Below are 27,360 nucleotides of genomic sequence, written 5' to 3'. Positions count from 1 at the left end.
GTTAATGGCTCTAACCGTGACATAACTTGACTAGATTATTCAGGTAGAAAAAAAAATCTTATGCAATTCTTGATTAGTCAACGCCTTCTAACAGCACGTTCTACACGAAGACAGATAAAAAGTCGATATACTGATATTGTTTCTTCATCTCAATACTTGAAGAAAAGCACGTGATATGACGCACAACACTTAAGTAACATAATGTTAATGCAATATAAATATTAACTAACATAAGGCGTATCTTGATCTAGTTAATAAATAATTTATGCATAAATACTAACTGAAATAAATGGATACTAAAGGGACACAATAAAAATTTAATGTTGACTTAACAATGATCCAAGTAGTCTTATAATATTGATAAATTTTAAATCAGATAGATGTCTGTAAGATTTTTTAAAAAGCTGTATGTTGGGTAAAGCTTATGTAACAATGAATTCGTTTTTCGACAGTTTTAGACGCTTGTCAATGTTAAAAATTCAAAAACTGTTGATAAAAAGTATTATTATTAAGACGGCTATATATTTTAGTAATAATATACTTGTAAATTTCTTGCATCTTATCCGCTTACCACGACAACGCAAATTAGAAAGTAAAGCAGTTCAGACAAAGATTTTCTTAAAATTAGATTGCAATTTTATACAAACGAAAATGTTGATGCTAACATGGCACATTTTACATAAAAAAACAAACATGTATGCAATGTAATACTAATAAACTTAGTTATTTAAACAGGTTATGATAACAAGAGCAATGAATTTGGCCTACCATTTTTTTTCGTTAGCAAAGGAACCGGTTCTATTCTATCGCGGTGCCGAACTCCGGCATCGGCGTTCACAGTATAGGTTCCCCGGCGACGTAACATCGTTCCTGTTCTGCTGACCTCTATAACAACCACTTACGCACCACACTGACCACATAAACATTGTCTTACAAGACGACACACCGCAACCACCATTAACGGAAAACTACCAACATTGTAAGAACATTGACCAATTGTCTAAGTTGAAATGCAAACGCGACGTTTAGGAAGTGGGTTAACGAACCGATCGGCGCTAACTTGCACCATGCTACACCGAGTGTGACCGCCGACGAGCGAAAGGCGAGGAAACCGAGAGTGCGCGCGGTTATGTCGCGAGTGGCAGGATGGCGCACTTGCGGCCTAGAGATAGCGAGATCGCCGTCACTCGCTGATAACTTGTCCGATAACAACTGATCATATCACCCATCGGACTGAGAGTAACTAGACAAAAACAAATGATTGTCGATAGGTTCCGAAACACTCAGATATACGATGTGGTGAGAATGATTACTTTTCAAAGGTAGATAAACTTTTGGCGATATCCTAAGAAGCTTTGGAATATATTTTATGCTTAGTTTAATGTTTTAAATTCAATTTTTATTCAATTGTAGTCTCTCGATAAGTATTTGGTTTGCTATGCGACTATCTCGTTTTTAATCCACCGAGCGAAGTCAAGGTTGTGCTGCAGCGTTATCAAAAATGCAAGGCTCGTTCCCTTAGAGACGGCAAAGTACTCAAGGGACACGCCCACTCAATTATTAAACTCTACAACTAAAAGTTTAACAACTGCACCTCGCACGCTTAAACGATAAAAATACTACGAAATACAATTAGGGAAATAGACAATCAATAAATGTTTTCCCCAATAACTACGCAATTAACTTCAATGTGGTTTTTACACAAGTCTTAAAAGAAACAAGACAACAAGCCATATATAAGTGTATCAATGCTTGAATAAATATTTGAGATTTACAAAAATCTATTAATTTTAGATGATGATAAATTTTTATGTCAATTACTGCAATTGTTTTTGCTACATTGCATAATAATTACATATCAACATTTTTGACCGACTTCCCAAAAGAAGGAGGTATTCAATTCGACGGTATGTTTTTTTTTTTTTGTAAAATAAAAAATGAACATAGAAAAATTGGAAAAATTGCTATAGTGTTGCTAAATACAACCAAATGTACACATAAATATGGACTGACCATAATAAGCATTCAATATGGAATTTGAATAGATAGTTTCATATTCATACTTTCAAAATTGACAATATTTCATGCAACCGAATTAAATAAGTCACCTAAATCTATCTAGATATATAAATGTTTAGTTATATGTAAATTATTCACTTTCTACCATAAACTAAAAAGATATCTTTATTGAAGTTTGCAATCACCCTATACTTATTCATTTTCTTGAACACATATGATGCAATGCACAATTTTCCGCAAAATTGAATCACCTATACAAATGAATCGACATTTTTTTTTTGTCTATGACAAATATTTTGCTTAGATACAAAATTAAACAAACATGTTCAAAGACAGTGTATTCTGAATTTGTAGATTTTTAGTATATCCATATTAGAGATAATGGACCTTTTATTTAAAATTTAGCATTTCAAAAATTATAAATGAAACATGTATCATAAAATATAAAAAAAACAGCCTGAAAATTATTATCTTTAGGAGTATATTTCTTTGGTTATGTAATAAAGAAAAATGTTGAAAAACAGTTTGCATTATCATTATATCATGATGAAGTGATTATCTAAATTTAAATACATTTCAATCAATTGAAGTCATTGTTTATCACTTATTCAATTTTTTTATTACACTGGTGTTTGTATTTATAATTAACTAGTTTTCGCCTGCGACTTCATCCATGTGAAATAAAAAAAAACAAAAGTGAATAGCCTATGTTTTCTTCCAGACTATCCTCTACATCTGTACCAATTGTGATCAAAATCAGTTCAGCTGTTAAGGCTACGAACTCTAACAAACATCCATCCATTCATCCATCTAAGCTTTCACATTTATTATACAAGTATGAAGTATGATAAGTTTCTTTTCTTTGTGTAATGTTTTGCTATGGTAGTGTTTTATTGTGGCTGTAGGGACTGAGCCCCAACATTATTTATTTATAACAAAAACATGATTTACCTAGTTACCTTGCAATGAGAAAGTAAATATTAATATCATGGCTTAGTAGTTTTAATATAAAAAACATATAAAGAATAAATAAATGAAAATTGCTAAATATAAGGATAGCCATTATATTTAATATTCCCATTTTTAAGAGATTGATAATTCAATTATATTTTTTGTATTTCAAGCAGATGAATTTATTTTAAATTTAATAAGGTCAGAAAATTACAATGTGATTTTTTTTCCTCACAATTTTTAACGGATAAACCCAGATTGTCCAAGCCTTTATGAATTTGTTTACATCAGAATAGTTGTAATGAATAATATTATTATGTGTTAACACTAGTTTTTACATTAAATAATTTAAACTCATTAACAGAATATCAATCCACAATGAGCATAATATGGAAAGGGAATTGACTATTTTGTCAATTTACTCCTTTCATATAATAAATTATTATATTGTAGCATATCAAGAGGTTACACTACACTATAAATTTATATACTCTTAGTATTTGCCTAAAAATCAATTACTTATGACATACTGAGGTGAAATCTACTTTATTGATTTAAATATACTTCTACTGTAAATTCAAAAACCAAAATATTCATAATAATAAAAATTCTTATATAATGGTAATTTTAAAAAACTGCAGAGTTGTGAATAATAAAGAAATAGAAAAAAAATCTTATTTATTTTACATGAATTGAGTGCTATCTATTGTTTCCAAATGTGGTATAGTGTAAAATAAGATCCCAATAATTAGTACTTTGAACTTTTAACATTCACACTTGATTTAAACATGATATATAATAAGGTTATCTAAATTTTTGGGCTATATAGTTAGTTCTAACTATAGATCCTATCATTAATTACGTCATTTTAGAGTAACCTCAAAGTAATAGTAAAATTACGACGGGGTTAAAGGGTTCTTATGTATTGAAAGGTATGCTATTACGTTACCAAATTCTAGATCGAAGGTAAAACATGATTTATTCAAAAAACTAGCATAAAATACTACGCATTTTGTTGAAAAAACGTATTTTGACGTGATATCTGTCACACGCCAAGCCAAGGCTTATGTGGCAAATCTAACACACGGCCTGTAGCCATTTTTGTACAGAAGAGATATATACAATTCTGTCAATATCGATTTAATTAGTAAAAGCACGCAGTATTCTTGGAATTCATCCCAATTTGCCAAATTGCAGTCATACTACAATGTCAGAATGGAATACGTCACAGTGTAAGAAATCACGATGGCCGACAAAAGAATGGTTAGGTGGTACTTACTGCAAATTTTTACTCCTCCGAGAGGTGGTTTCGGTGGTTGATTTTCGAATGTCTTTCGAACGGATTTGCCGCCCTCGGCGAAAGACGTGGTCCTAGGGCGCCCGCTCATTATTATAGGTATAAAATAAACGGCCGAATCCTGAACTTCATAGATACTACTTCACATTTCTCGTTACCACCCTTGCTAGCACTCGCACTGAACTCTCTCACTTCGCCGACGTATTACTATATTAGAAATATAATAGTCAAAATAGTATCACTAATAGAAAGATTAAAACAAAATAAGATGGTCTTAGTAAGATTTTACAATATCATTTTGTTAATTTTTCAAATTTACATCAATAAAGTGAACGACAAATTTTTAGTTTCTTCGGACTTCATAGACTCGTTCGCTCGGTTATCGGCTAAATTCGGATCCGTTCGGGAGTTACTCGGTAGTTCGATCAGTGACGTCCTACTGGAAGTTCGATGTACGCATTAAAATATTTTTAGGAATGTGAAACAATAATGATATTTTTTTATATAAAATGAAACAAATAAAAATAAGATGAATCAGGTAAGCAACTTAACACTACCTAACTGTAGACATTTGGTTAAAATTTTAAGGTTTTTTAAAAACGGACGATAAGATAGTTTTTCGTTTTCATCATAACATTGGATTTTAAACATAATAGGGTTAAACGAAAATGTACATATAACGTTTATAACTATCAAAGCAACGAGTGAAATCAAAATACATATATGTCCTATATTCTGCCGTTTTAATTTGTTTAACTCACACAGTAAAATAGCGCCATCTGTTGAAGCAGTGTGTAGACTACAATAAAATAAACTTGTGTGAAATATCAACAAGACAAACTAAGCTAAACTTTTGGACTTTTAACTTTTTAGTTCTTCGTAGTCTCATATATTGCCTATAGTGCAGGAAAATACCTATATTTACTATGTACTATGTGCATAGGAACGATCACGAAACAACAAAATGTAACAAGTAAGGTAGATCACTAAACAATTTACATAGGTACCTACCTAATCTTAAAAAAGTGTTCATACTGTTTTGATTTTGAGCAAATATAACTTACAATTTAACTAAACTGAATAAACAAAACTTAATAAAAATGTAATCTTGCTTGTATTCTAACAATGATACGCCTAGTTTCCAATTATCTTTATCGGTCGGCCGTGTACGCAGTAGATATCCAGTACTCACACAAAGCATTATTGTGTCGTCATCAGACATGTCAGTGGTCGCAGCGTGTGGCGCAAAGGCGCGGGGCGCAGGGAGCAGTTGCGCGCGCGCAGCGATAGAGGCGGGAGGCTCTTCCGCGGCCGGCTTGCGAGCCAATAATGTAAATCAAATTCATCTTTACGCTAGATGAACAGTGCAGTGGGGCTCGCTACGAAGATCTACCATCGCAATGGAGTGCTACACATCAGACAGTTGCGACAGTGACAGCAGGGAGCAGAAAACTCTTGATCTATCAAGCAGAGTGCTCGACTCAATAACTATATCGGCCGAACTTCAGTGTATTATCGATGAGAAAGATTGTGCGGAAAATTACGAGATCATTCTTCTTTACAGCAACCGAATTAAAGCGCTGCCCGAATCCATAAACAGGTTCTGCAACTTAAAAATTCTCGATGTCAGCAACAACAGATTGGCGATACTCCCAGACTTGCTCAGAAACTGTCCACTGACATCACTCATTGCCAAACACAACCAACTCACCAACGAGTCGCTGCCCAAAAGTTTCTTTTCGACAAGGAATACATTGAGAGAATTGAATTTAAGCGGAAATCAACTGAATTTCTTTCCAGAACAAGTATTAGATTTAAATTCACTTAGATATCTATATTTAGGTGGTAACAGAATAGTCAACATACCAAAGGATATATGGAAATTAAACAGGTGGGTAAAAATAATGTAACTAAAATCCATTCAAAGATTAATGAAATTTACATAAAGGGCCATTAGCTACATAAGTTCGTCGCATACATGAATGCATATTATCTTTACCTATCTACTGATAAGAAAAAAAAAAATTCGGATATTGAACTATTTTCCAAATTGACAATTTTTACGATTGTTTTAATAAAAAGTATGTAATACACACAAAAAAACGGTTATTGACGCGATTTAATAAATTAGATGCACAAAAGCAGAAATGTGAAATATCAAAGGTTGTTACAAATAGTCTGTTTATCCCAAACACTAATATTACAAAATTAATTAAGATAAAAATAATTAGTGATGATAACAATTGACATTAGATGCATACTAAAGTGTTGTTTATATGATCATTATGTAATTATTCAAATTGAAACACGCGCTATATGAGTTTGAAGATACGTGATACGTCTGACAATAACATCTTAAAATGCAAGTCATGGACTCACAAATATTGGGCAATATCTTTATATACGTCGACAGTACATTTATAAATCTAAGAACCAAGATTAATATGTATATTTTACAAATTATGCAAGACTCAAGCTCACAGGACAATGAAGTTATAATATTCGTAATCGATTCAAAGTTGTCGAACAAAAACATCCTATCTTCTTTCCGACAACGTTATCTGAATTTATAAATAAAAGAAAAGATAGTCTGGATTATCTAGAATGTTTTATGTTGATCCTTCGTTCTAGACACGACGTCATATCATACCAACTAAAATTGTCATCGTGATCCTTGATTATGGACAATGTCCCGTAAATCATTTTAGTAGCTGTATATTCGAGCTTTGTTTACACGAAGTGTGTATTTCCCATCGGTTTCTATTCTCTGAGCTGTTAAGGCAGGGCTGGTGAACTATTGGCACGCACGCCATTGTTGACACACAATATATGGTTAAGTTTTGGGCACGTTATTGGTTACAATATTCATTTCGCACAAAAAAGTTACATATAAGTTGTATATGAGGAGCGATTGGAAGTAATCCCTATGCTACGAAATTTTACCAAAAATCAATCATAATATCAAAATTACTTGATTAGGGACTACCATGTAAGTGTACAAGAAAGCAAGTGACTAAAATGGAAGAAAAAAATGTAGGTTTATTTCGACGAACTAAAATTAAGGCGTGCGATATTTTACAGGCTGTAATCGACGCTCTACCAATGTAAAAAAGCAATGAATGTTTTCCTTCTCTTCATAGTTGTAAGGAGACAAACGGGTCGCCGGATATTATGTGAACACGCATATCAACATTAAGAGCTGCGAACGTAGTGTTAACCCCTTTTAGCTAGAACTGATTTTTAGTGTAAATGTAAATTCGAAATGTGCTCCCAAAATCCCACCTTCTCATTTTAGTCAGTTTAAATCAACATTTGGATTTATCTTGTATGGGAATAGGTTACCACAAAAATCTTAAATAACGATGTATAGAATATTTTCTATCACGAGGTGGGAAACGAGCATGCAATGAATTCGTCGAATGAGGCGACTGCTGTCCATAGACATCCGTTAAAGCAGATGCGTTCACTAGCTTTAGTCGACCGGGGCGAAGACGCACAGAAAGAGTATATTTCCCACCTCTCCACCCAATATCCCATATGCCCACCTCCATCAAATCCACTTTTCATCCTTTCCTTCTAACCGTGGAAAAAAAGGGCCTTAGATTAGGCTTATATGATATGACTCATTTTAAGTACCAAAGTTTACAAGCGTCTAGCTAGACCTTGTTTAGATAATATAATTATAGACATTTCTGACCTCGCAATACCGATTGTTGTAAAATAAGCTTTGGTTCGACTGGCAAATGTTGAATAACATTGAAAACCAATATTTATATTAGAAGTTTCTGGGTAATCACCTCATAAAGATCAATATTTCGGATTTTATTTAAAAAATGAACCAGTTATGTTTACTGCTTCAATACAATAAAACAATAGAGCCTACGTGACCTTTAGATAATATAGGCGTTTGTTAAACATCATTTTATAGAGCGAGTTCTTTGTTTAATATACCGTTTCTAGTTTAATAACGAGACTAACAAATATGTACTATATTGTGACATATTTACGACATTTCTTATATCAATTTATGTATGAAATTATGGCTGTAGGAGATATAATAGTTTGCAGCTTAAGATAAGTTTATTTTTTTCCGCTTATCGTATCATCTCGCGATATGACACTCCATAATATACATAGCCATAACAACTATACCTACACCTTTTAGTATATACCAATGCAATCTGCAAATAATTTTAAGGATAACGCTGTTCTCTTAATAATCCATTAAAGTCAGATAACCGTTGCTGTTATCATCACCAGCTCATTATACGTCCCCAATAAGGGGCTCGGAGTCTACCCTAATAAGGGGGGGCCATAGTCAACCACGCTGGCCCACTGTAGGTTGGTTGACTTCACACATATCTTTGAATATCTTCGCTGATATGTGCAGTTTACATCACGATGTTTCCCTTCACCGTAAGAACGCCGAGTAAACTATGAACATATGAAATTCGAAATATCGAAAATCACATTGGTACATGACGGGTTTCGAACCCAAGACCTTGATCTGAAGTCAAGTGTTCAAAATCCACAGCCACCGTTGCTGTTAATTAATTCATCGGATACAATAGGAGTTTCCTCTCTTGTCATCGTTACGTGTTCTGTATACCTATATTTAGCTTTATAAACTATCAGATGTGTCAATTACAGTTAATTCAATCTGTTCCGCAGCCTGCAAATACTTTCAATTGGAGGCAATCAAATCATTGAGGTGCCGGAGTCGGTGGGCGCGTTAACATCACTCCAGGCGTTAGTCCTCAGTGACAACTTCATAGAACAGCTGCCAGCGAGTATCGCCAACCTCAAACAGCTACGCTCACTGTTGATACATAAAAATAAACTCAAGACACTTCCGCCGCAAATAATCAAATTAAAATGTTTATCCGAGGTAAGGCATACCATATTTTAGATTAACTTCTCTTCTCCAGACAAAGTCGCACTCGTAGAAATTGGAGGAGTAAAGTACAGAGATGTATAATAACTAGATACAGTTAAATATAAGTTACTAAGTAATTACTAAGGATATATTTACGCCAAAATGTCTCAGACAACTTTATGACCTGTCTGTTCCACTTACCCTTCGCATGAAATGAGAACATCAAAATACCAATAATAAGCGTCCATAATAATGACTGCAGATAACCTCATATAACTTAGTAAGCGAGGTCGATGTCATGTTGCCCCTGGCATTATGTTGCCGAGAACAGCAAATTGTGATGCTGTTGCCAACAGTAAAATACTTAATAATTTTAATCATATCACACTTACTTTACTTCCTAATATTATAAATGCGATAGTTTAGATGGGTGGATGGATGTTTGTTAGCGTTTGTAGCCTAAACGGCTAAACAGATCTCCATGAAATTTGGCACAGGTTTAGAGCATAGTCTAGGAAAAACACTTAGACTACTTTTTTCCCGGGAATAGTTACGGTTCCCGTGGGATTCATTAATTTAGTTTTTTAATGTTTACTCGATAATTCTGCAACGACTCAACATATCTTATTGAAATTTGGCACAGATATAAAACAAAGTCTGGAGTACACATGAAATAAGGTTCATCCTCGAGAAATGCCCAGTTCCCGAGGAATACGTAGCTTTCTGTTATTTACATAGTTCATATGTTTAATACCACGCGGACAAAATCGCGGGCAACAGCTAGTCAAATATAATGAATGAATAAAAGATCAACATCCAATTGGATTTTGATTGTATAGTATTTGTGATTGCTTAATGAGAAAATCCAGAACAATAGCAGCGCATCCGTTTGTGTTTTCGTTTCTTACAAATTTACAGCGTCATATGACCGTCTCTACGGGAGCTACATGCTTCTAGGCGATCTCTATGAAGAATTTCGCTTAGCATGTATTAGCCACATCCAAATATTACCTAATTCGGAAGTATTTTCTGAATATCTTGGTAATATTATAAATGCAAAAATTTAAATGGATGGATGTTTATCACAGACTGTAGCTTAAACGGCTGAAAGGATTTCAATGAAATTTGGCATAGATGTAGAGGATAGTCTGGAAGAATTCATAGGCTACTTACTTATTTAATTCCGGGCGAAAGCTAGAGTTTAAAATATATTCGTTTTAAGCTCTTTGTATTCGGTGAACATCGTTTATCTCTTTGTAATTTTGTTTACTTCGGTTATAATTACATCACTGGATAAAAATTAACAATGAAGTAAAATTACTAAATAAGGCTTTGTTATGATACATAACAAAATTGTTTACGTTTGTACAATTAATGATTTTTTATATCACCTTATATGAAACTGGATGAGATAATGTTTAATTTTAATAATATTTTTATAAACTTTGATTACAGTTGAGTCTTCGAGATAACCCTTTGGTGGTGAGGTTCGTGAAAGATATGACATTGCAGCCGCCATCGTTGTTGGAGCTCGCTGGTCGGAACATCAAACTCTACGAGATACCAATAAGAGTAGGCGAAGTACCTCTGACCTTGATCAAATATTTAAAAGCGGCTGAACGTTGCGTTAATCCAAAATGCAAAGGTATGACAACAATATATTTTTGAACATTTTAGAAATGGCATGGCAACATTATTTTATCTAGAGTTTCCTGACAATTCTAGTAGAAGACACTCTCTTCACACCTTAGATTATCGTAGTGGGGAAAAGGGCATCCACAGCGGCTGCCATGGTCTCGTTTGTTTATATATACAAAGACATAGACGTTTAAATCAGCTCTGAATTGTTGATTAGTTGCTAAACAACTAAATTGGCTGCTCAACTTGATGAATGCGAGACGATGAGCCACGTGGAATATACACGTTATAATTTTTACAAAAAATATTATTTCAACACAGTTGACAATGATAGTGATAATGTAAATATGCAAAGTAAGATAACCTTTGATAATAAAATAAGTCTTCGACTGATTTATTTGTGTTTTGAAATATGGCTGTATTATTGTTCATTTCATAATATACAACATCATCACCAGCTCACTATCTTATACATGTCCCCAATGAGGGGCTCGGAGCCTACCCCTTGGTTGACTTGGCCATAGACAATCACGCTGGCCCACGACATATTGGTTGACTTCACACATATCTTTGAATTTCTTTGCCGATATGTACAACAAAGTATACTAATTTCATTTTGAAAGTTTAATACAGTTTGATTAGTCCCCCCAAATCTTTTTTTTCCCAACTACTAACATATCTAGTAGTCACCAGAATTACGACAAATATACTAGTTTAAAAAAAACTTCCTTCTATTACGTAATTCGATTAATTTATGCAGTTATATTTTATCGAATTACAAAGTATTTCAATAGAAGTTTACCTTGCACCAACAATTACAAAAGTCTGAACTTGAAACATCCTTTTTCATGGTTTATATAATTGAATGTTAAAAGACGTAAAAATCAACAACCTTCTGTACAGGAAGTGTTAGAAATTAAATTACATTTTGTAATGCAAAGTGAATTCACATATAGATAAAAATTGTTCTGATGTTTCGCTTTAGGTAATTCAAGTATTTACGTCACGTCGATAAAAGCTTTTCTTTGGGCCTTAACTTGGATCTAAATACACTAATAATTTATTGTACCATAGAAAAATTTATATTTAGAAACTAACCAATATAAATTCCCAATTTCCTTTAAGTGTCATATTAGGTCTTCAGTGTTTCTGATATCATGTATCAAAACAATTTTCTACCAGTTTTTTTTTACAGGTGTTTTCTTCGATAATCGCGTGGAGCATATTAAATTCGTCGATTTCTGCGGCAAATATCGCATACCTCTGCTCCAATACTTGTGCAGCTCAAAATGCATCACTGGTAGCTGGGAAAGTCGTGAAGTAGATAGCAACACTAATACTCATATGATGCGTAAAGTTCTACTTGGGTGATTATTCTGCAAAATCAGCTATGAACATTTTCCTTACAATTATAAACATTATTGTGATCAAATTATATTAATCAGATATATTATTATCTATAAAAGTGATTGTAAAGTTTTAATTTTACATTTATTACTATATTTGTCAAATTAGAATTTATTAGTACAAAAAAACTGTATTAGAAATAAGCAATTATGGGACCATGTTAAATAAAAATCATTATTGTTTTAAATTATGTCTATTGTTTGAAAACACTATACTCCTAACAATTAAGAGCTTTTATTAAAATTAATGAATTATTCACTTTCTTGTAACAATTTCATTCTCTCCTCTTTACCTCTTTGAATTGCAGCTTTGAATAATTTGCAATATAATTCAATAGCACATGGTGTGTCATCATTACCAGGGACTGGATATGTAACTAAGTTAGGATTACAATTACTGTCAACAATACCGATTGTAGGTATTAACATTTTTGCACTATCTCTAACAGCTGTGTGTTGACTGAGTATATTATTTTGTGTATTCAAAAATATACACAAATCTGGCAACCTAGTAATGGCACCGAATTGATGATTAGCATTTGTAAAGATACCACCACGCCAGAATCTAGTATGAGCATATTCACCACACTCCTGAGCAGTTTTATCTACTAAATGCGCATTTAATGCATTCCTATTGAAGAAACAAATTATTCCACCCCTATATGCTATATGAGCAGTGAAATTTAATGCTTTACGTAAATGGTCTGCTGTAATATCCAAATCAAATATAAGATGACCCAACCTTGAGCCGTACAAGTATGGTGTCATATATTCATTTAGAGATCCTTCTTTGTGACCAAAGTGCACTCTTGCATCAAATAAATCTTTCACAGTGAATAAATTGTGTACGCGAAAATAATCTGGGTGTTCTAGTGGATTGCTTCTATTAGGCACAGTTTCTGGAAATATAGAAAATAACATTAAATAAAACAATGTACAATAATTTAATGTAACAATTAAGAGTTATAAATAGCAAGCAATTTGGGTTATAACAAACTAAGCCAAGATCTGAACTGCTAAATGTAAAAACGAATATCACATACCCTGGATATTTTCTGGTTCTTTTTGTGGTATTGTTTGAGCGACCGTTGAATTAGACCGGAGATATAAACCACCGCTTTTGATTGAATTTCCTAAAATCAAGCAAATCAGTTGTAAACGAAAATATTTGTTTTAACACCTACCGTTCCTGATAATTAACATACTTAAATAACGAGGCAACATGGCTATTTAATATATTAACTTTATAACAGTATCTATTGTTTCGCAGTTTTTTGTATGAAATGTAAATATCTTTCGAATTTTGTGTTTTTTAGGTTATCCTAATTTTGACAGTAACTTTTTTTTAATCGATACAGATTATAATTTTTTCCTTAATAAGAAAAACCGTAAAGATGTCATTCTGTATCTGTCTACTCTTTAGTCTGTAAACGTCAATGTCAGACAGCTACCATTTTAAAAACTTTTGTTTTTTGAAAGTTTATTGTATTTAATTAACTATAGTTTACAATAAGCATAATTACCTTTTTTAAAAAGTTTGGACAAGAATAATGCAACACTAAATTTACTCGGAAAAGGGCTCAAAAATGGCTAAGAAAAATATAGAAGATGTGGATTTATATGCTATTTTAGATGTCCAGATTTCTGCTACTGAATCTGAGGTATGGGTATCAATCTGTTTTGTATATGTGAGTGTGTATTTGTTTTTTATGTAGCTAACATAGTATAATGTTTTCAGATCAAAAAAGCGTATCGTAAAAAGGCCCTACAATGTCACCCGGACAAAAATCCTGATGATCCCAAAGCGGCCGAAACTTTCCATGAATTGTCTAGGGCTTTGGAGATATTGACAGACGCAGGTGCTAGAGCTGCGTATGACAAAGTTATAAAAGCTAAAGCCGCTGCTAAACTACGTCACAAACAGTTAGATAGTAAGCGTCAGAAACTAAAAGAAGACCTTGAAAGAAGAGAGCGTGAGGCCGCCTTGGGAAAAGATTCAAATCTTACTGATGAACAAAAACTAGCTGCAGAAATTCGAAGGTTACAAAAAGAAGGGAGTCGTCTTCTTCAAGAAGAACAGCAGAGAATTAAAGAAGAAATTAGGAGAAATAAGGCAGGGCTTGCTGAACCTTATTATGTTCCCAGCTTGAATAGAATAAAGATAAAATGGAAAGCAGATAAAAATGACCCAAACAATGGTGGTTATGATGAACCTACTTTAAGAAGATTTTTAAAAAAGTATGGCTACATTTCTGCTTTAATTATTTCTCCCAATAAAAAAGGCAGTGCTTTAGTAGAATTTGCTACCAAAGAAGCTTCAGAAGTGGCTGTAGAACTTGAAAAAGGTAACTCAATAGATAAATAAGAGAATTAATTTTGTAGAATTATAGATATCTAAATGATATTACTACAAAAGAACATCTACAAAATATGGTAACCCTATTTTGTAGATTTGTTCATAAATTGTACTTGTCTTTTAAGTTATCAAGGGTCTATGATATATAGGTTGTAGGCTCTGATGGGAAGGGAACATATTATTTTTTGAAGTTATAGAGGTTTTATGTTATCAAGGTTCCACTGTATAATAATTTTATGTTGAGTGTAGTTGCAACTTTATTTTCATGTTGTTTTATTCTTTTGTATTTGTTTTGTATAAAAATGTTTTAGATGCCATCTTTTTACTGTTACAACTTTGTGACTTTCTGTCTTTAATACAGAAAAATCCTATAAGAAATGTAAAAATCTAGTAAGTCCAGATATTCAGTCACTGCTCCTACAATAACTTATTAGGTGGCATTTAAAATATAGTCAATCATTTAGTTTTTTAAAAGCTTTGGCACCATCATTCTATAAGTACACAGGTACAAGAAAAATATGATGCAACAAACTGCTTAAGTACTTTGAAATATTGAACATTATTTACTAAATTTTTTTTTCATTATTTAATTCCAGGTCTACCAGAAAACCCATTAACTTTAAAATGGCTGCATGAAAAACCAATATTGACAACAAAAAGACACCAAGGTGCACCTTCTTTGGTATCAGAGAGGGACTATGAGTCCATTGTATTGACAAAGATGAGACAAGCTGCGGAAAGACAAAGGCTAATGGAAGAAATGATGAAAGAAGATAAAGGGTTATGATGTTAATAAATTTTATATTATATTTTTAGTTTGAGTAGACTCATTTCCTTTTTCTGTCCTGTTAATATTGGTATTTAAAGTATATTAATGTGTCAATTAAACAAAAATTTGGTAATTATCCTTTATTCTTCATTGATGTCTCAAAAGGCTTCCATTCTTTTACAAAATCTAAAACCTTTTGTCTCTGAACATCACCATATTCTCGTTGCGGATTCTTCCATAGATTGTGATTTAAATCCAACATGCCACCAATAATTTCCTAAAAAGAAAAAAATTAAACTTGTTTTTTTAATTTTAAAGTTGTATGAACATAATATTGTAATTACTCACCTCAGCAAATGTCTTTGGAAATAACTGTTGGTCTTCAATAACATGTGCAAACCCTGGATCCATACCAAAATCTATCCAAAAATAGGGTAAACCCTTTGGTACACCTTTTCTTATATTTTTACCTTTCAAGTCTACAACTTTTTTGTTCATTGACCATTCTGCTTCACATTCAAGAAGAGCCTTTTTAAAGTAAATGGATGCCATGTCTCCAACATCTCTCGGCAATGGCACACAGTTTATTACCATGTGTGGATATCTGTGAAGCCTTGTTGCTGTCTCAAAAAAGACTACATCTTTGTTTTGCAGGTTGAAGAATTGTGTGATCATTTTCCTGTAATTCTGAAATAGGAGACAATAGACAACTTTATAAAATTAAAACAAGAAAGTTCTCTAAATATAAATCTATATAAAATTTCCATAGCATGATCCTATGTAAAATATGTTTGAAAAGCAAATTTTGCAAGAAAAAAAATTTAAACATTAATATGATTCAATTAATTACGATATTTGAAACATGCACCTATCATAAACATTCCAAACATTACTTTTAAATTTACAAAGAATTAAATATTTTCAAAGTTAATTAAAAAAAAACTGTAACTTATAATCATCTACATAGGATCCATAAAATTGTTACTAATTACTATAATTATTAAATAACTGACCAATATTTCTTCCCAAATATCTTCATCTAAGGAAGTAACACATGTATTATGCTGCAAAGTTGTTATAATACAATGCCCTTTGACGAGTGATTTCTTAGCAGGTAATGCCACATACACTTTACTGCCATAACTAACTATTAAATGTTTCAACATTTTTTTAGAATCTATGCAATATTCACATCCTTCCAATGATCGTTCTAATTTCATACTCTGATTGATTGCATGTTGTCTCTCTTTGTCATTATCCTTAGCCAGGTTTCTATTCTTTGATATTTCATCAACAAAAATGTCTTCCAAGTCATCATTAGGATTCCTATGTTTTGCTACTATTGTCGCTAACTCTGCATCTTGGTCATAATTAGTGCCATACTTTTCTTGTTCAAACTGAAATAAGATATTTTTGATTTGAGTTTACATTTTATAGCATAACTAGCTGTTGCTTGCCTTTGGGTATATAAACTTAAAAATAACAATATGTAGCTTATGTTTGCTATTAACATCGCTTAAATGGTGGTAGAATTTTTGAAATCGGTCCAGTGGTTTTTGAGTTATTTTAATAGTAAAAATTAGTGCAAATGGACATATGTGACTGGCAACAAAGGCAGAACAAAATTATACCAAATTGTATGTTTATACTCACCATTTGCGATAAATTGTATTTATCATCATTTCCAAAGTATTTGACTCTTTCATTAGCATTGTGTGTTTCTGCTTTTCTTTTCCCACCTTTACTTCTTGGATCTCCTGCGTGTGATGAATCTGCTTTGGATAAAGGCCTACTATTTCCCATAGCAGTGGTTGTCATTAACATTATACCATTGTCATCTTTACCAACACCAGAGTTTTGTTTTCTATACTCCCTTGCTGCTTCTAACTTGACTCTCAACTCATTTACTAACTTGGTATCACCCATAATTTCAGCTTTAACAATTTTAGCTGCTAATTTATTCATCTTTTCATCACTTAGATATAAAGAATCGGAACCCTTCTCCGATTCTGATGGACCTTTCAAAGAAACCGAATCTTTGATATTTTCACTTTTAATTGTTGTTATATCATGTTTACTTTTGTAGTCTTGTTTTTCTTCCCTTCTTTCATCTTTTCGCCAATTGCTTGCTTTTTGTCTAAATTCATTTCCGTCATACTTATGTTCATGCTTGTTTCTTGTTTCTTGCTTATCCTGATTGCTTAATGGTTTAGTATAATAATCATCATCATCAGAAGGTTTCATAAACTGTCTTGATTTACGAAAACTTTCATGTGACTGAGGTAGACCGGAACCACCATCTTTCCAATATGGATTTAATTCTCTTGAACTTGTTGAAGGATTATATGAATCTATGTTTTTTTTATTATCTTCTCGCGTAACTTTAACATCATCTTTTGTGTATGTTTTCAACATACCTGTCATTGACATCCATTCATCACGGTTTTTGGACGAACCTTTATCTTTTTCGACCCATTCATCAGACTGTGATGAACTGCTTGAAGATTCTGAATACTAAAAAGATAAAAACAATATAAAACATAGATCACTTTAATCGATTTACATAGAAAAATAGAATTTGTTTAATCAAATAACTTACTGTTTTCTTCTTAGATTTTTTGTGTTTCATTTTGTCCTTTATGTGCTTCTTTTTCTTCTCACGTTTCTCTTTCATTTTTAAGCAATTCCTGTTTACAAGGCGAAATCAACATTAACTTTACAACTTGAAAACATTACAGTGCGAACTTCGGAACGACAGTTTGACAGCTTTGATTTGACAATGACCTCATGCGCGGTTCACACTGGCATGGCTCATGGCAATCAACTGGCATAGCTGTACAAAATATGGCGCCAGTGAATCCATACAAACTGTACTGGCCAGATGTGAACTGTAGAACAAAAACAACAAAAAAAAATTAACTAAAATATATCTATATTCTAAATTATTATTATTATTTCATTTTATTATAAAAGACTTGAATGTTAAACTTTTGAATTATTTTTGTTAAAATCATATTTTGTGGATTGTACGTTGATCGAATAATTTTAATTTCGGGCCAGAAACATTTATGACATTCCTGATTTACAGGCAATTGTCGCAAAATGCCAGCACTGACACATTCCATTCGATTTTGTCACATCTTTTCAAAGATCACCTAGGGCTGTCCCAAATATCTCATTATTCGGTACGTTTGCGGTTTGGTACGTTACATCTGTAAATACGCAATAAAAATAATACGTAAGACAATTCATTTTTCAATTTACTAAATTACCTTAGTTCGATTGGGACTTACTTTTTTAAGTATTTTACACTCATTACCTAATAACTTTTAGTGGGAACAAATGTAACTTTGCTTTTAATGAAGAGATTAATTCGAGTTCGGTATTTTAAAATTGCACATCACTTACTCACTATACAGGTTCAAGTAAAGAGAATTTTGTATTACCAGGTAGTAGGTAATACAAAGTACCTTAAAATTAAAATATTTTCCCAGCTTACTATATGGCAACATACAATACTTTGAAGCTTTGGAATAATACATAATATAAAAATATAATAATTATATACGATTAATGCATATTTCCGCGATGAATTCAAAGATTGTGTTAGAAAAGCTGATAAATTTATATTGTTTTCGACTAAAAGCTTAGTGAAGTAGGAACAGTGAAGTGAAGTGGAATTCTTTCATTAAAAGTATAGTAACGTACGTAATCATTACGTTTATTAAATTTGTGGATCATGCATAGATACAACTTAATACTAAGTTCTCCGCGGAAGTGATAAACTAATTGTTGAATTTGCCAGACATATAAATATTGTTTAGAAGCCTGTTATTGGCGGAAGTTCTATGTTTATAACTTGTTAGTGTAGTAAGTAGGCAGTGGCGTGTGCAGGATAGAAAACAGTCCCGGTGCAAAGTGAAAACTGTTTGTGATTTCAAGCTTTCTTTTTAAAGTTCTATGTTGTGATTTGCGATTTTAGTTCTTATTGAATGGGTGTGTTTCATGTGATTTGATTAGTTTCTAGTTATTTGAGTAGCTGAGGGATTATCAAAACTACTTTATGTGACTTAAAGAAATTAATGTACGTCAATAGTTGCAGGTGAAAATTATTTTTCAATATGTTTTCAAAGAAGAAGAAGAAGCCTTTGATCTCTCCACCGAGCAATTTTGAGCATAGAGTGCACACAGGCTTTGATAAGAGAGAAGGAAAATATGTAGGACTTCCTTTGCAATGGGCTTCCTTAGTTGGCAGCAATCAGGTAATTTGAAATTACAAATACACCAGACTCCAGTGCATATGAAAGCAACTTTTCATTTGCATAGTCTATTTTAATATTTTTTTAACTATAGCACAATATTATCAATTGACACAGAAATAGATGATAAGGCATCCTGAAAGTTTTGCCCACTTAAATAACAAAATATCTGCAACTTCTATAGTTAAAACGGAATTTTAAAACTTTCATATGTTCCATCCCATTATTGTTTTTCTCTATAAAACTGAACTTATATGACAAGTTTGTGGTATCGTAATTTAAAAAAAAAATGAATGAGTATGGAATAAGTGATTTGTAGTTTTGACATTTACCTGAGTCCAGAGAGTTATACATTTTTAAAATTACCCTATAAAATGTCATTAAAGTTATCAAAAGTATAATAATCTACCTGATTATATAAAATAAGAAAGATTGCCATGAGATTACTGATTATAAAATTTCTTTTTATATAATTGTGCTGTAAAAATTGTAATAAAACATGTACTTATAACAGTGAGTAAACTAATTTGTTTGGTTTAATGTTTTTACTCAATGAATAGGCTAGTGCAAATTATTTAAGACCACAGTTCAGTACATTACATATCTATTTGATTATCATTCCATTCCAGATTTTAAAATCAACAAACAGACCTCTTCCATTAGTTGACCCATCAGAGATTACGCCAACTGAAATTTTAGATTTAAAAACCATAGTCAGAGGGGAGCATAGATCTGCTTCCGTTGCCTCAATGGTTCGTCCTCCATCAACAAACCCTATAGTAATAAATCCTCAACCGATACAAAATGGAGTTGTGTTACCAAAAACGTCAAATGTTGCTAGATCAAACTCCCTACGAAGTACAAGTCCTCCTCGTATACGAAGAGATTTACGAAATCAAGCAAATGTCCCACCCGCTGTACCTGAAGAATCACCACCAGTCCCGCCTGCGCCACAGCAGTACCCTAGTTTAAGACGTGAGCAAAGTAATTTTGCTTTAAAGAAATCAATACCTGAATCACCAGTAGAATGGTCGCAGGCGGGGCAAGAGGGGCTAGTGAGGGCAGGTGCTGAGCCGAATGATAATCAGCAGACAACAATAACATACCAAAACATTCAGAATGCTAATGTACCATATCAACATAATCACCCGCCTCAAGCTCAGCCCACACTTGCAATGCAAGGCCTTAATGGAAATAATATTAGTATGGGTAAGTGATACTTTTTAAGGTGTAGACATTTAGGTCAAACACTTTCTTTCAAATTATAAGTCTTGAAAAACTGATTGTGTATTTGATTAAACTTAATTAACCATCAAAATGTAAAATTAATTTGAAATCGGCCCTGTTAGAACAACAAATATGTAATGCGTAAATTAAAATAATCTATACTAATATTATAAAGAGGAGAGATTTGTGTTTTTGTATGCATTGGATTGGCTCGGGGGCTGCTGGGCCGATTTCAAATTCTTTCACCGTTGAAAAACAGCGTTGTTTTTTGAGTAAAATAGTCTAAGTTTCTTTATTATTTTTCATATGCTATAAACTAAGCGACCAGTGGTCACACATAAATCCTGTGGGTTTCTGTACCACTTATAACATCTCTTATTGTACTTTTAATTTTATGCTTTTGTCTAATAAATAAAAAAAAAAAAAAAAATTCACACTAGTTTAATTAGTTCCAGATTATTGAAATTTATATGAGTTGAAAATTCTTTTAAAATTTACTCATAAAAATATATATCAGTTTTCTAATTGTAACAATGTTTCAATAATGAAATAATTCATATGCTGTTTTTATTATTTTAGCTGACACATATTCCATGACGCGACACCAACATGTGATGCCCCCCGGCGCGCCTTCCCATTTGCCCCTGGCAGCATCTAAGCATGAGTTGCGTTTAACCCACGAACAAGTAAGTTTACAACAATATTATTTAACATTAATATATTCTGTCATATCCTTTCCTGTATCTATTGAAATATTGTCCTTTCTTTGTTCATTAAAAGGTCAATATTCTTGTATCATAATAACAATTGAAATTAAGATCGTTTTAATTATTTTCTTCTTTCGTTTTATGTAATAAAGAATAGCTTTTATGTAAAAAGAATGTAATTTGTACGTTATTCTTTTAATGTTAATGAATTACGCTTTACATATTCAACCAAATTGATCAAATCAATGTTGGTATACTTTATCATAACTCTTATCATTAGCAGATTTTTATAACCTATTTAAATAAATACGATTGGAAACAAACAAATGTTTCATCATCATCACCAGCTCACTTTACGTCCCCAATTAGGGGCTCGGAGCCGACCCTAAGTAAGGAGTGACTGAGTGAGTTAAGTGCGCTGTCCCGCTGCGGGTTGGTTGACTTCATACATATCTTTGAATTTGCCGATATGTGCAGGTTCCATCACTATTTCCTTCACCATAATGTTGCACAATTCAAACAAATGTTTATTTTTATAGAAAGAAGCCAACATAATTGTTCTTTAAAGTGTGTCATTCGTTATTCAGGTTACAGCGTAAACCGTAATAATGAATTTAATCCTCTTTCCAGTTCAGGGCAGCTCTCCGGTTAGTTGTAAGTGAAGGTGATCCGAAGGCGACATTGGTCGGTTTCAATAAGATTGGTGAGGGCAGCACTGGCTTTGTATGTTCTGCTACAGACACAAGGACAAGAAGACGTGTTGCTGTTAAAATGATGAATTTACTAAAACAGCAGCGGAGAGAATTGCTATTTAATGAAGTGGTAAGACATCATTGAAAGCGTTTTATCTCTTTATCGTAGATCAGCTATCATTATTTACGTTAAAGGTAACCTGAATATCTCCAACCAATAGTCTTTATAAAAAAATGTAGTCTTTTGTTTTGGACTCTTCAAATTGGTCTCTGATAACATGTATATTTTTTTAAATAACGTGGTTTTAATCATTTAGTTTGAAACCCTTATTTGAAAACACATAATTTGTGTAGATAGTCTTAATTTTGCAATTGTCGTAATGCTTGGTTCACACTTGGCCGATACAGTTAGCCAATAGCTCTTTGATAGGTCATCAACTGGCAGAGTGTAAACACTAAAAGGCGCCAATGAGTGTCGCTTGTTGCAACTGTTCTGCTCAAGTGTGAACCAGGCATTATGCAACAGTTATAACATTACCTATTTTTATTTTACAGGTTATAATGAGGGATTATCCTCATGCTAATATAGTGGAGATGCACGCGTCTTATTTAGTAGGGGATGAGTTATGGGTAGTAATGGAGTATATGGCAGGCGGCTCGCTCACAGACATAGTGACCCGCTCCAGAATGGACCCCGAGCAGATAGCGACAGTCTGCAAACAGTGCCTTAAGGTAACACTATTCATAGAATGTGACCTACTTTGTATGTTATCTGTGTTAGGTCATCTTAACATCGCTTTGAAAGATTCTCTTTTATATTTCTTAAACTGTGACGGAATGGGGTGGTTGGAAAATAATGAATGTGTGACTTAAAAAAATTTAATATTAATATCGATGATTTAAAATAACGAAATAAAATCAAAGAATTCAAAGAGAATTGTTGGTTATGTGAGCATATTTGGCAAGTAATAATTATCGTATACAAAAAAAAACTTTATATTGTACTTATGCAGGAAAATATCTAATATTTAAAGTGATGGATAAAAATGTTATGATAATATTTTCATAACATAATTTTAGTCCCTTTCCACCCTTTACTTAAGAGAAAAGGATGGGAAGGAAAAGTGGATTTGACGGTGGAGGAGACGCATAGGAAGGGGAAATATCCTCTTTATGTGCGTCTACTCCTAAGCCAATGAAGGGTAGGCAAACGCATCTGCAATTGCGGATGTTTATGGGCAGCGGTCGCTTTCCATTTCGGCGGATTCAGGTGGCCGCTTGCTCGTTTTCTACCTCATATTATAAAAAAAAAATTATGTGTATTTATAATCTTTTTCAGGCATTGGCGTTTTTACATGGCCAAGGTGTTATACATCGAGATATAAAATCCGATTCTATACTACTGACTGCAGATGGCCGAGTCAAATTATCTGACTTTGGATTCTGTGCTCAAGTATCACAGGTAAAATCTAAAACTAGCTGTTTTGATGCGGCTTATGCGCATTAAATTATATAAACTGTATTTTCACATTTGTGAGATTTTCAATTGCAAATTTTAAAATTCGAATGCATAAATGACGATGAAGGCCTTTGACTTTGGATAACATTTACCGTAACCAGCAACCTTGCTTCCTTAATGTTGTCAGCTTGTAGTTTTTTCCCTTTTCAATATGATGTTTTTTTTTCAAATTATCTTCTACCTAACTACAATGCCATGAAAATATACAGCCTAAAGTGCGTCGTAAGTGTAGGGTTTTATAGTATCGTAATAATGATTAAAAAAAAACTGATTGCTGACATCTTACCAAATTAAATAGTGTTTACACTTTATTGTATTAGTATAGATCTAAAATTTATATATTTTAATGTTGTAAGTTAATCTAATAATAATTATTTATAGGAGTTGCCAAAGCGGAAGTCGTTAGTTGGAACACCATATTGGATGTCTCCGGAAGTGATATCCAGGCTCCCGTATGGCCCGGAGGTGGATGTGTGGTCGCTGGGGATCATGCTGATTGAGATGGTAGATGGAGAGCCACCATTCTTTAATGAACCTCCATTACAGGTGAGAATATCTAGAAGATAATCTTTTATTCCTAAGCTAATAGAGTTTGTTATTGGTTTAGATATAACGATCTCTTGTACAAATCTTGTAACCTAAATAAGATATACTTTCTATTGTCATATTATTCTAAAATTTATCAAATAAAAGGGCTTAAGTCGTGTATGGTACACAATAAAAAATCTGATATTCATTAAAGAATTAGAGTTGCTAAAATTAGGATTTACTAGATTAGACTGGAGACATTATAATTGATTTTAACATACTTATATTATAAATGCAAATTAAATGGTTGGATGGATCTCTGAAGAACGTATTGTTATTTTTTGAATTGAGTGAAAGGTAGTATTATACTAATATTAAAAATGCGAAAGTTTCGATAGATTAATGATAGATGCTGGACGGATCTCGATGAAATTTGGTATAGATGAGGTCTTGGAGAACACAAAGGCTGCTCTATTTTGATTTTTTTTAATTCCACGCGGAATCGCGGGCGAAAAGTAGTATTATATAAGTTGTATTGCAGGCGATGCGTCGTATCCGCGACATGCCGCCGCCGCGGCCGCGCGGGGCGGCGCGCTGCCCGCCCGACCTGCTGCAGCTGGTGGAGTGCGCGCTGGTGCGCGACCCCGCGCAGCGCCAGCCCGCCGCGCGTCTGCTGCAGCACGCCTTCCTGCGCCGCGCCGGCCCGCCGGCGTTGCTCGTGCCGCTCATGCCGAACAATTAGCAGTAAGTGCCGACATAATGCGTGAAATGCCATTATGTTCAACACTCAGGACAGCCATTTAAAGGTTACATTTGTAAAAAAAAAACAAAAGCAAATGATTTTCAAAAAAGATTTTCAGACCGGTTCTAGATTAAAATTACTATAATTCTGCATACTTCTGATCTTTTGGCGCTTCATACATGTCAAAAAACGACACCTACATTTTGATATAACTCACTATTCCATACAATGATGAACACTTTCATACATTCCTCTTTATTCACTGTTATATGTATTTGTCCATATTATATGTTCTATGTATTTAGGGTCTGTCCCACAACTCTTGTATTTTTTTCGAATAAAAATCCAATGTATAAAATGTCTGATGGAAGTATCGGATTTTGGTATTTGACAGTGACATCACTTTCAAGCTATCTGAGCCTCTATCAGCCAGTAGTGGGACAGGCCCTTAGTATTTATTGTTATTAAAGATTTCGTGTTTTTATTGCCATACATTTGTTATTTATCTTGTTGTAGGGTAAATATGTAACTTATGCCTTATATAGAATAAGACAATTTTAATATTAGCATTGATAGGTAACATTCAGTTCAAATATCACCCCGTCCACATTTGGCCTGTTTAAATGTTAGTACAAGTTATATTTATGTACTTAAATTGTTGATTAAATTAATAGTTAAATGATACATTTACATAAAGAGATTAATATATCTTGCCTCAACCATGACAGCTATGAAATATATATGAGAATAGAAATTCAATTTTATTATCAGCTATGTTAATTTCAGTATCATATTATGTTGAATGTATTATCTGGGTCTGTATTATAATGCTTATATTTTTTTACATGTTATCTTTGGTATTTAAGAAAAGAACAATTTTTTCCTGTAAGAAAAGACAAAACAATTTTGCGTTATTTAAAAATCAGCAACTTTTTTCTACTTTTGATTTAATCAATTTTTTTTAAATAATAATGAAAAACATTAAAAACTCCATGGCCTAACTTAAATTAATACATCAGTAGGGTTGTACTTATTGTAGGAAGTATTCTAAAGTTATCAGTATGTTTAAGCCAGCTAATTCCGATATATGCAGCTTTAATTATTTATCTACAAAATATTGTATATTTGGCACATAAGACAGATATAAAAAAGGATAATTAATTTTTTTAAGTAATCTGTCAATCAGCTTTGTAATGGCTATGATTTTTGGTGTTAACTTTTCTGGTTTTTAATTGTTAGATATCTTTTATATACTAATGCCAGGATAAGTGCCTAAGGGCCTGTCCCACCGAATTGTAAATTGTCTAATAACAATACAACATATAAAATATGTGATGGAAATGTCGGATTTTGGTCCCTTACCTGTGACGACATTTTTAAGCTATCTGAACCTCTATCAGCCAGTAGTGGGACAGGCCTTAAAAATTGTTAAAATCAGTATTATAACATTTGGATCATGTACTTATTTGGAATGCCCTATTACATTCCAGAATGTTTTAACCCTTGATGTTGCTATATTCAAATTAAAGGATTTAACCTTTTTTAATGTAGATATCTTTTCATATAATCTGCCTTATTTCACATTCCAAAAATTAATTTCATTATTTAATTTATAAATAAATTATAAGAAAAATCAATTTTACATTTTTATTTAGTCACAAATATTTTTTTAAACTTTTTTCGATTAGAAACTAATGAAATTTTGTTTTGTTTTTCAGACATGTTTAAGTATAGAATTGCTAGTTCGTAGGGCTTATGTATACATTAACTTTACTATTTACTTACGGTTGTTTATATTCGCCTTATATACGATTCTTATGAGTATTGTAAGTGTTGGTAATCGAATCATTGCACCTTTAGATGTTAAATATTGTACGTAATTTATTAACTTATATACCGAGATAGCGAAATTTTTTAATTACTTACAAATATTTGAGCCTCAATATAGATTTACCAAGTGTTGAAGTGATTATTGTATTTGATTTTTAAAAAGGTGTATTTGCATTTCATTGTCTTTGAATGCTAACTTTATTGCTGTAGATATTTCCCCCAGTGACTTAGGCAGCTTTATTACGTTATTAAAAAAATATTTAATATTAAGTGCCTTAAATTGTTACATGTTGGTACTGTTTACGTAATTGTTGAATGTTGCATAGTATCATCACAGACGAATCCGTAATTTTCCATTATCAATGTAATTTATTTGTATCAGTTTTCTTAAGGTTATATGCCAAATATATTGTAATATGAAATCACATTGTTAATAAGAAACTGTTATGGAATATAGATTTGGAAATATTATTGACTTTTCATTTAACCTTTTGTTAACTATACAGAGTATACAAAGCTGAGCTGAGGAAAAAATATGCAAATT

General features: G+C 32.6%; 6 protein-coding genes across 9 annotated transcripts in view; 3 read left to right on the top strand and 3 right to left on the bottom strand.

The window, feature by feature from the left end:
• Positions 1-4,662, bottom strand: part of LOC106104377 (glycogen synthase kinase-3 beta-like) — a 28,670-nt gene extending 24,008 nt beyond the window's left edge. Inside the window, exon 1 of the mRNA XM_013284415.1 lies at positions 4,250-4,662. Coding sequence (XP_013139869.1) covers positions 4,250-4,358 — 109 coding nt within the window. The 5' untranslated portion in view covers positions 4,359-4,662. The remainder of the gene's footprint in view (positions 1-4,249) is intronic.
• Positions 4,663-5,536: 874 nt separating this feature from the next.
• On the top strand, positions 5,537-12,375 carry LOC106104412 (leucine-rich repeat-containing protein 58). Its single transcript, XM_013284461.1, has 4 exons — positions 5,537-6,158; positions 8,939-9,155; positions 10,599-10,788; positions 11,977-12,375. Exons 1-4 carry the CDS (start codon positions 5,668-5,670, stop codon positions 12,150-12,152), a joined length of 1,074 nt encoding a protein of 357 aa, XP_013139915.1. The 5' UTR covers positions 5,537-5,667; the 3' UTR covers positions 12,153-12,375.
• On the bottom strand, positions 12,366-13,489 carry LOC106104413 (28S ribosomal protein S2, mitochondrial). Its single transcript, XM_013284462.1, has 3 exons — positions 13,393-13,489; positions 13,231-13,320; positions 12,366-13,086 (listed from the first exon to the last, which is right to left on the bottom strand). The coding sequence occupies exons 1-3, from the start codon at positions 13,409-13,411 to the stop codon at positions 12,440-12,442; spliced, it is 756 nt and encodes a 251-aa protein (XP_013139916.1). The 5' UTR covers positions 13,412-13,489; the 3' UTR covers positions 12,366-12,439.
• A 144-nt stretch (positions 13,490-13,633) lies between these two features.
• LOC106104419 (dnaJ homolog subfamily C member 17) lies at positions 13,634-15,358 on the top strand. Its single transcript, XM_013284468.1, has 3 exons — positions 13,634-13,848; positions 13,926-14,532; positions 15,140-15,358. Exons 1-3 carry the CDS (start codon positions 13,774-13,776, stop codon positions 15,328-15,330), a joined length of 873 nt encoding a protein of 290 aa, XP_013139922.1. The 5' UTR covers positions 13,634-13,773; the 3' UTR covers positions 15,331-15,358.
• Positions 15,359-15,437: 79 nt separating this feature from the next.
• On the bottom strand, positions 15,438-18,203 carry LOC106104418 (CWF19-like protein 2 homolog). Its single transcript, XM_013284466.1, has 5 exons — positions 17,912-18,203; positions 16,966-17,826; positions 16,326-16,709; positions 15,661-15,999; positions 15,438-15,589 (listed from the first exon to the last, which is right to left on the bottom strand). The coding sequence occupies exons 1-5, from the start codon at positions 17,984-17,986 to the stop codon at positions 15,446-15,448; spliced, it is 1,803 nt and encodes a 600-aa protein (XP_013139920.1). The 5' UTR covers positions 17,987-18,203; the 3' UTR covers positions 15,438-15,445.
• A 610-nt stretch (positions 18,204-18,813) lies between these two features.
• Positions 18,814-27,285, top strand: LOC106104409 (serine/threonine-protein kinase PAK mbt). Of its 4 annotated transcripts, none has more exons than XM_013284458.1 (9): positions 18,814-19,016; positions 19,415-19,574; positions 20,201-20,780; positions 21,378-21,484; positions 22,136-22,327; positions 22,753-22,929; positions 23,537-23,659; positions 24,098-24,262; positions 24,786-27,285. In XM_013284458.1, the coding sequence occupies exons 2-9, from the start codon at positions 19,434-19,436 to the stop codon at positions 24,984-24,986; spliced, it is 1,686 nt and encodes a 561-aa protein (XP_013139912.1). In that variant the 5' UTR covers positions 18,814-19,016; positions 19,415-19,433; the 3' UTR covers positions 24,987-27,285. The 4 variants fall into 4 exon arrangements, with proteins under 4 accessions (XP_013139912.1, XP_013139910.1, XP_013139911.1 ...); XM_013284456.1 differs by having other exon boundaries at positions 19,409-19,574; XM_013284457.1 differs by having other exon boundaries at positions 18,814-19,308.
• Positions 27,286-27,360: the final 75 nt, after the last annotated feature.

The sequence above is a fragment of the Papilio polytes genome, unplaced genomic scaffold (assembly GCF_000836215.1).
Source record: "Papilio polytes unplaced genomic scaffold, Ppol_1.0 DF823688.1, whole genome shotgun sequence".
NCBI lineage: Eukaryota > Metazoa > Arthropoda > Insecta > Lepidoptera > Papilionidae > Papilio > Papilio polytes.
Note: the sequence above shows the minus strand (reverse complement) of the source record. Positions and strands in the feature narration are given on the sequence as shown.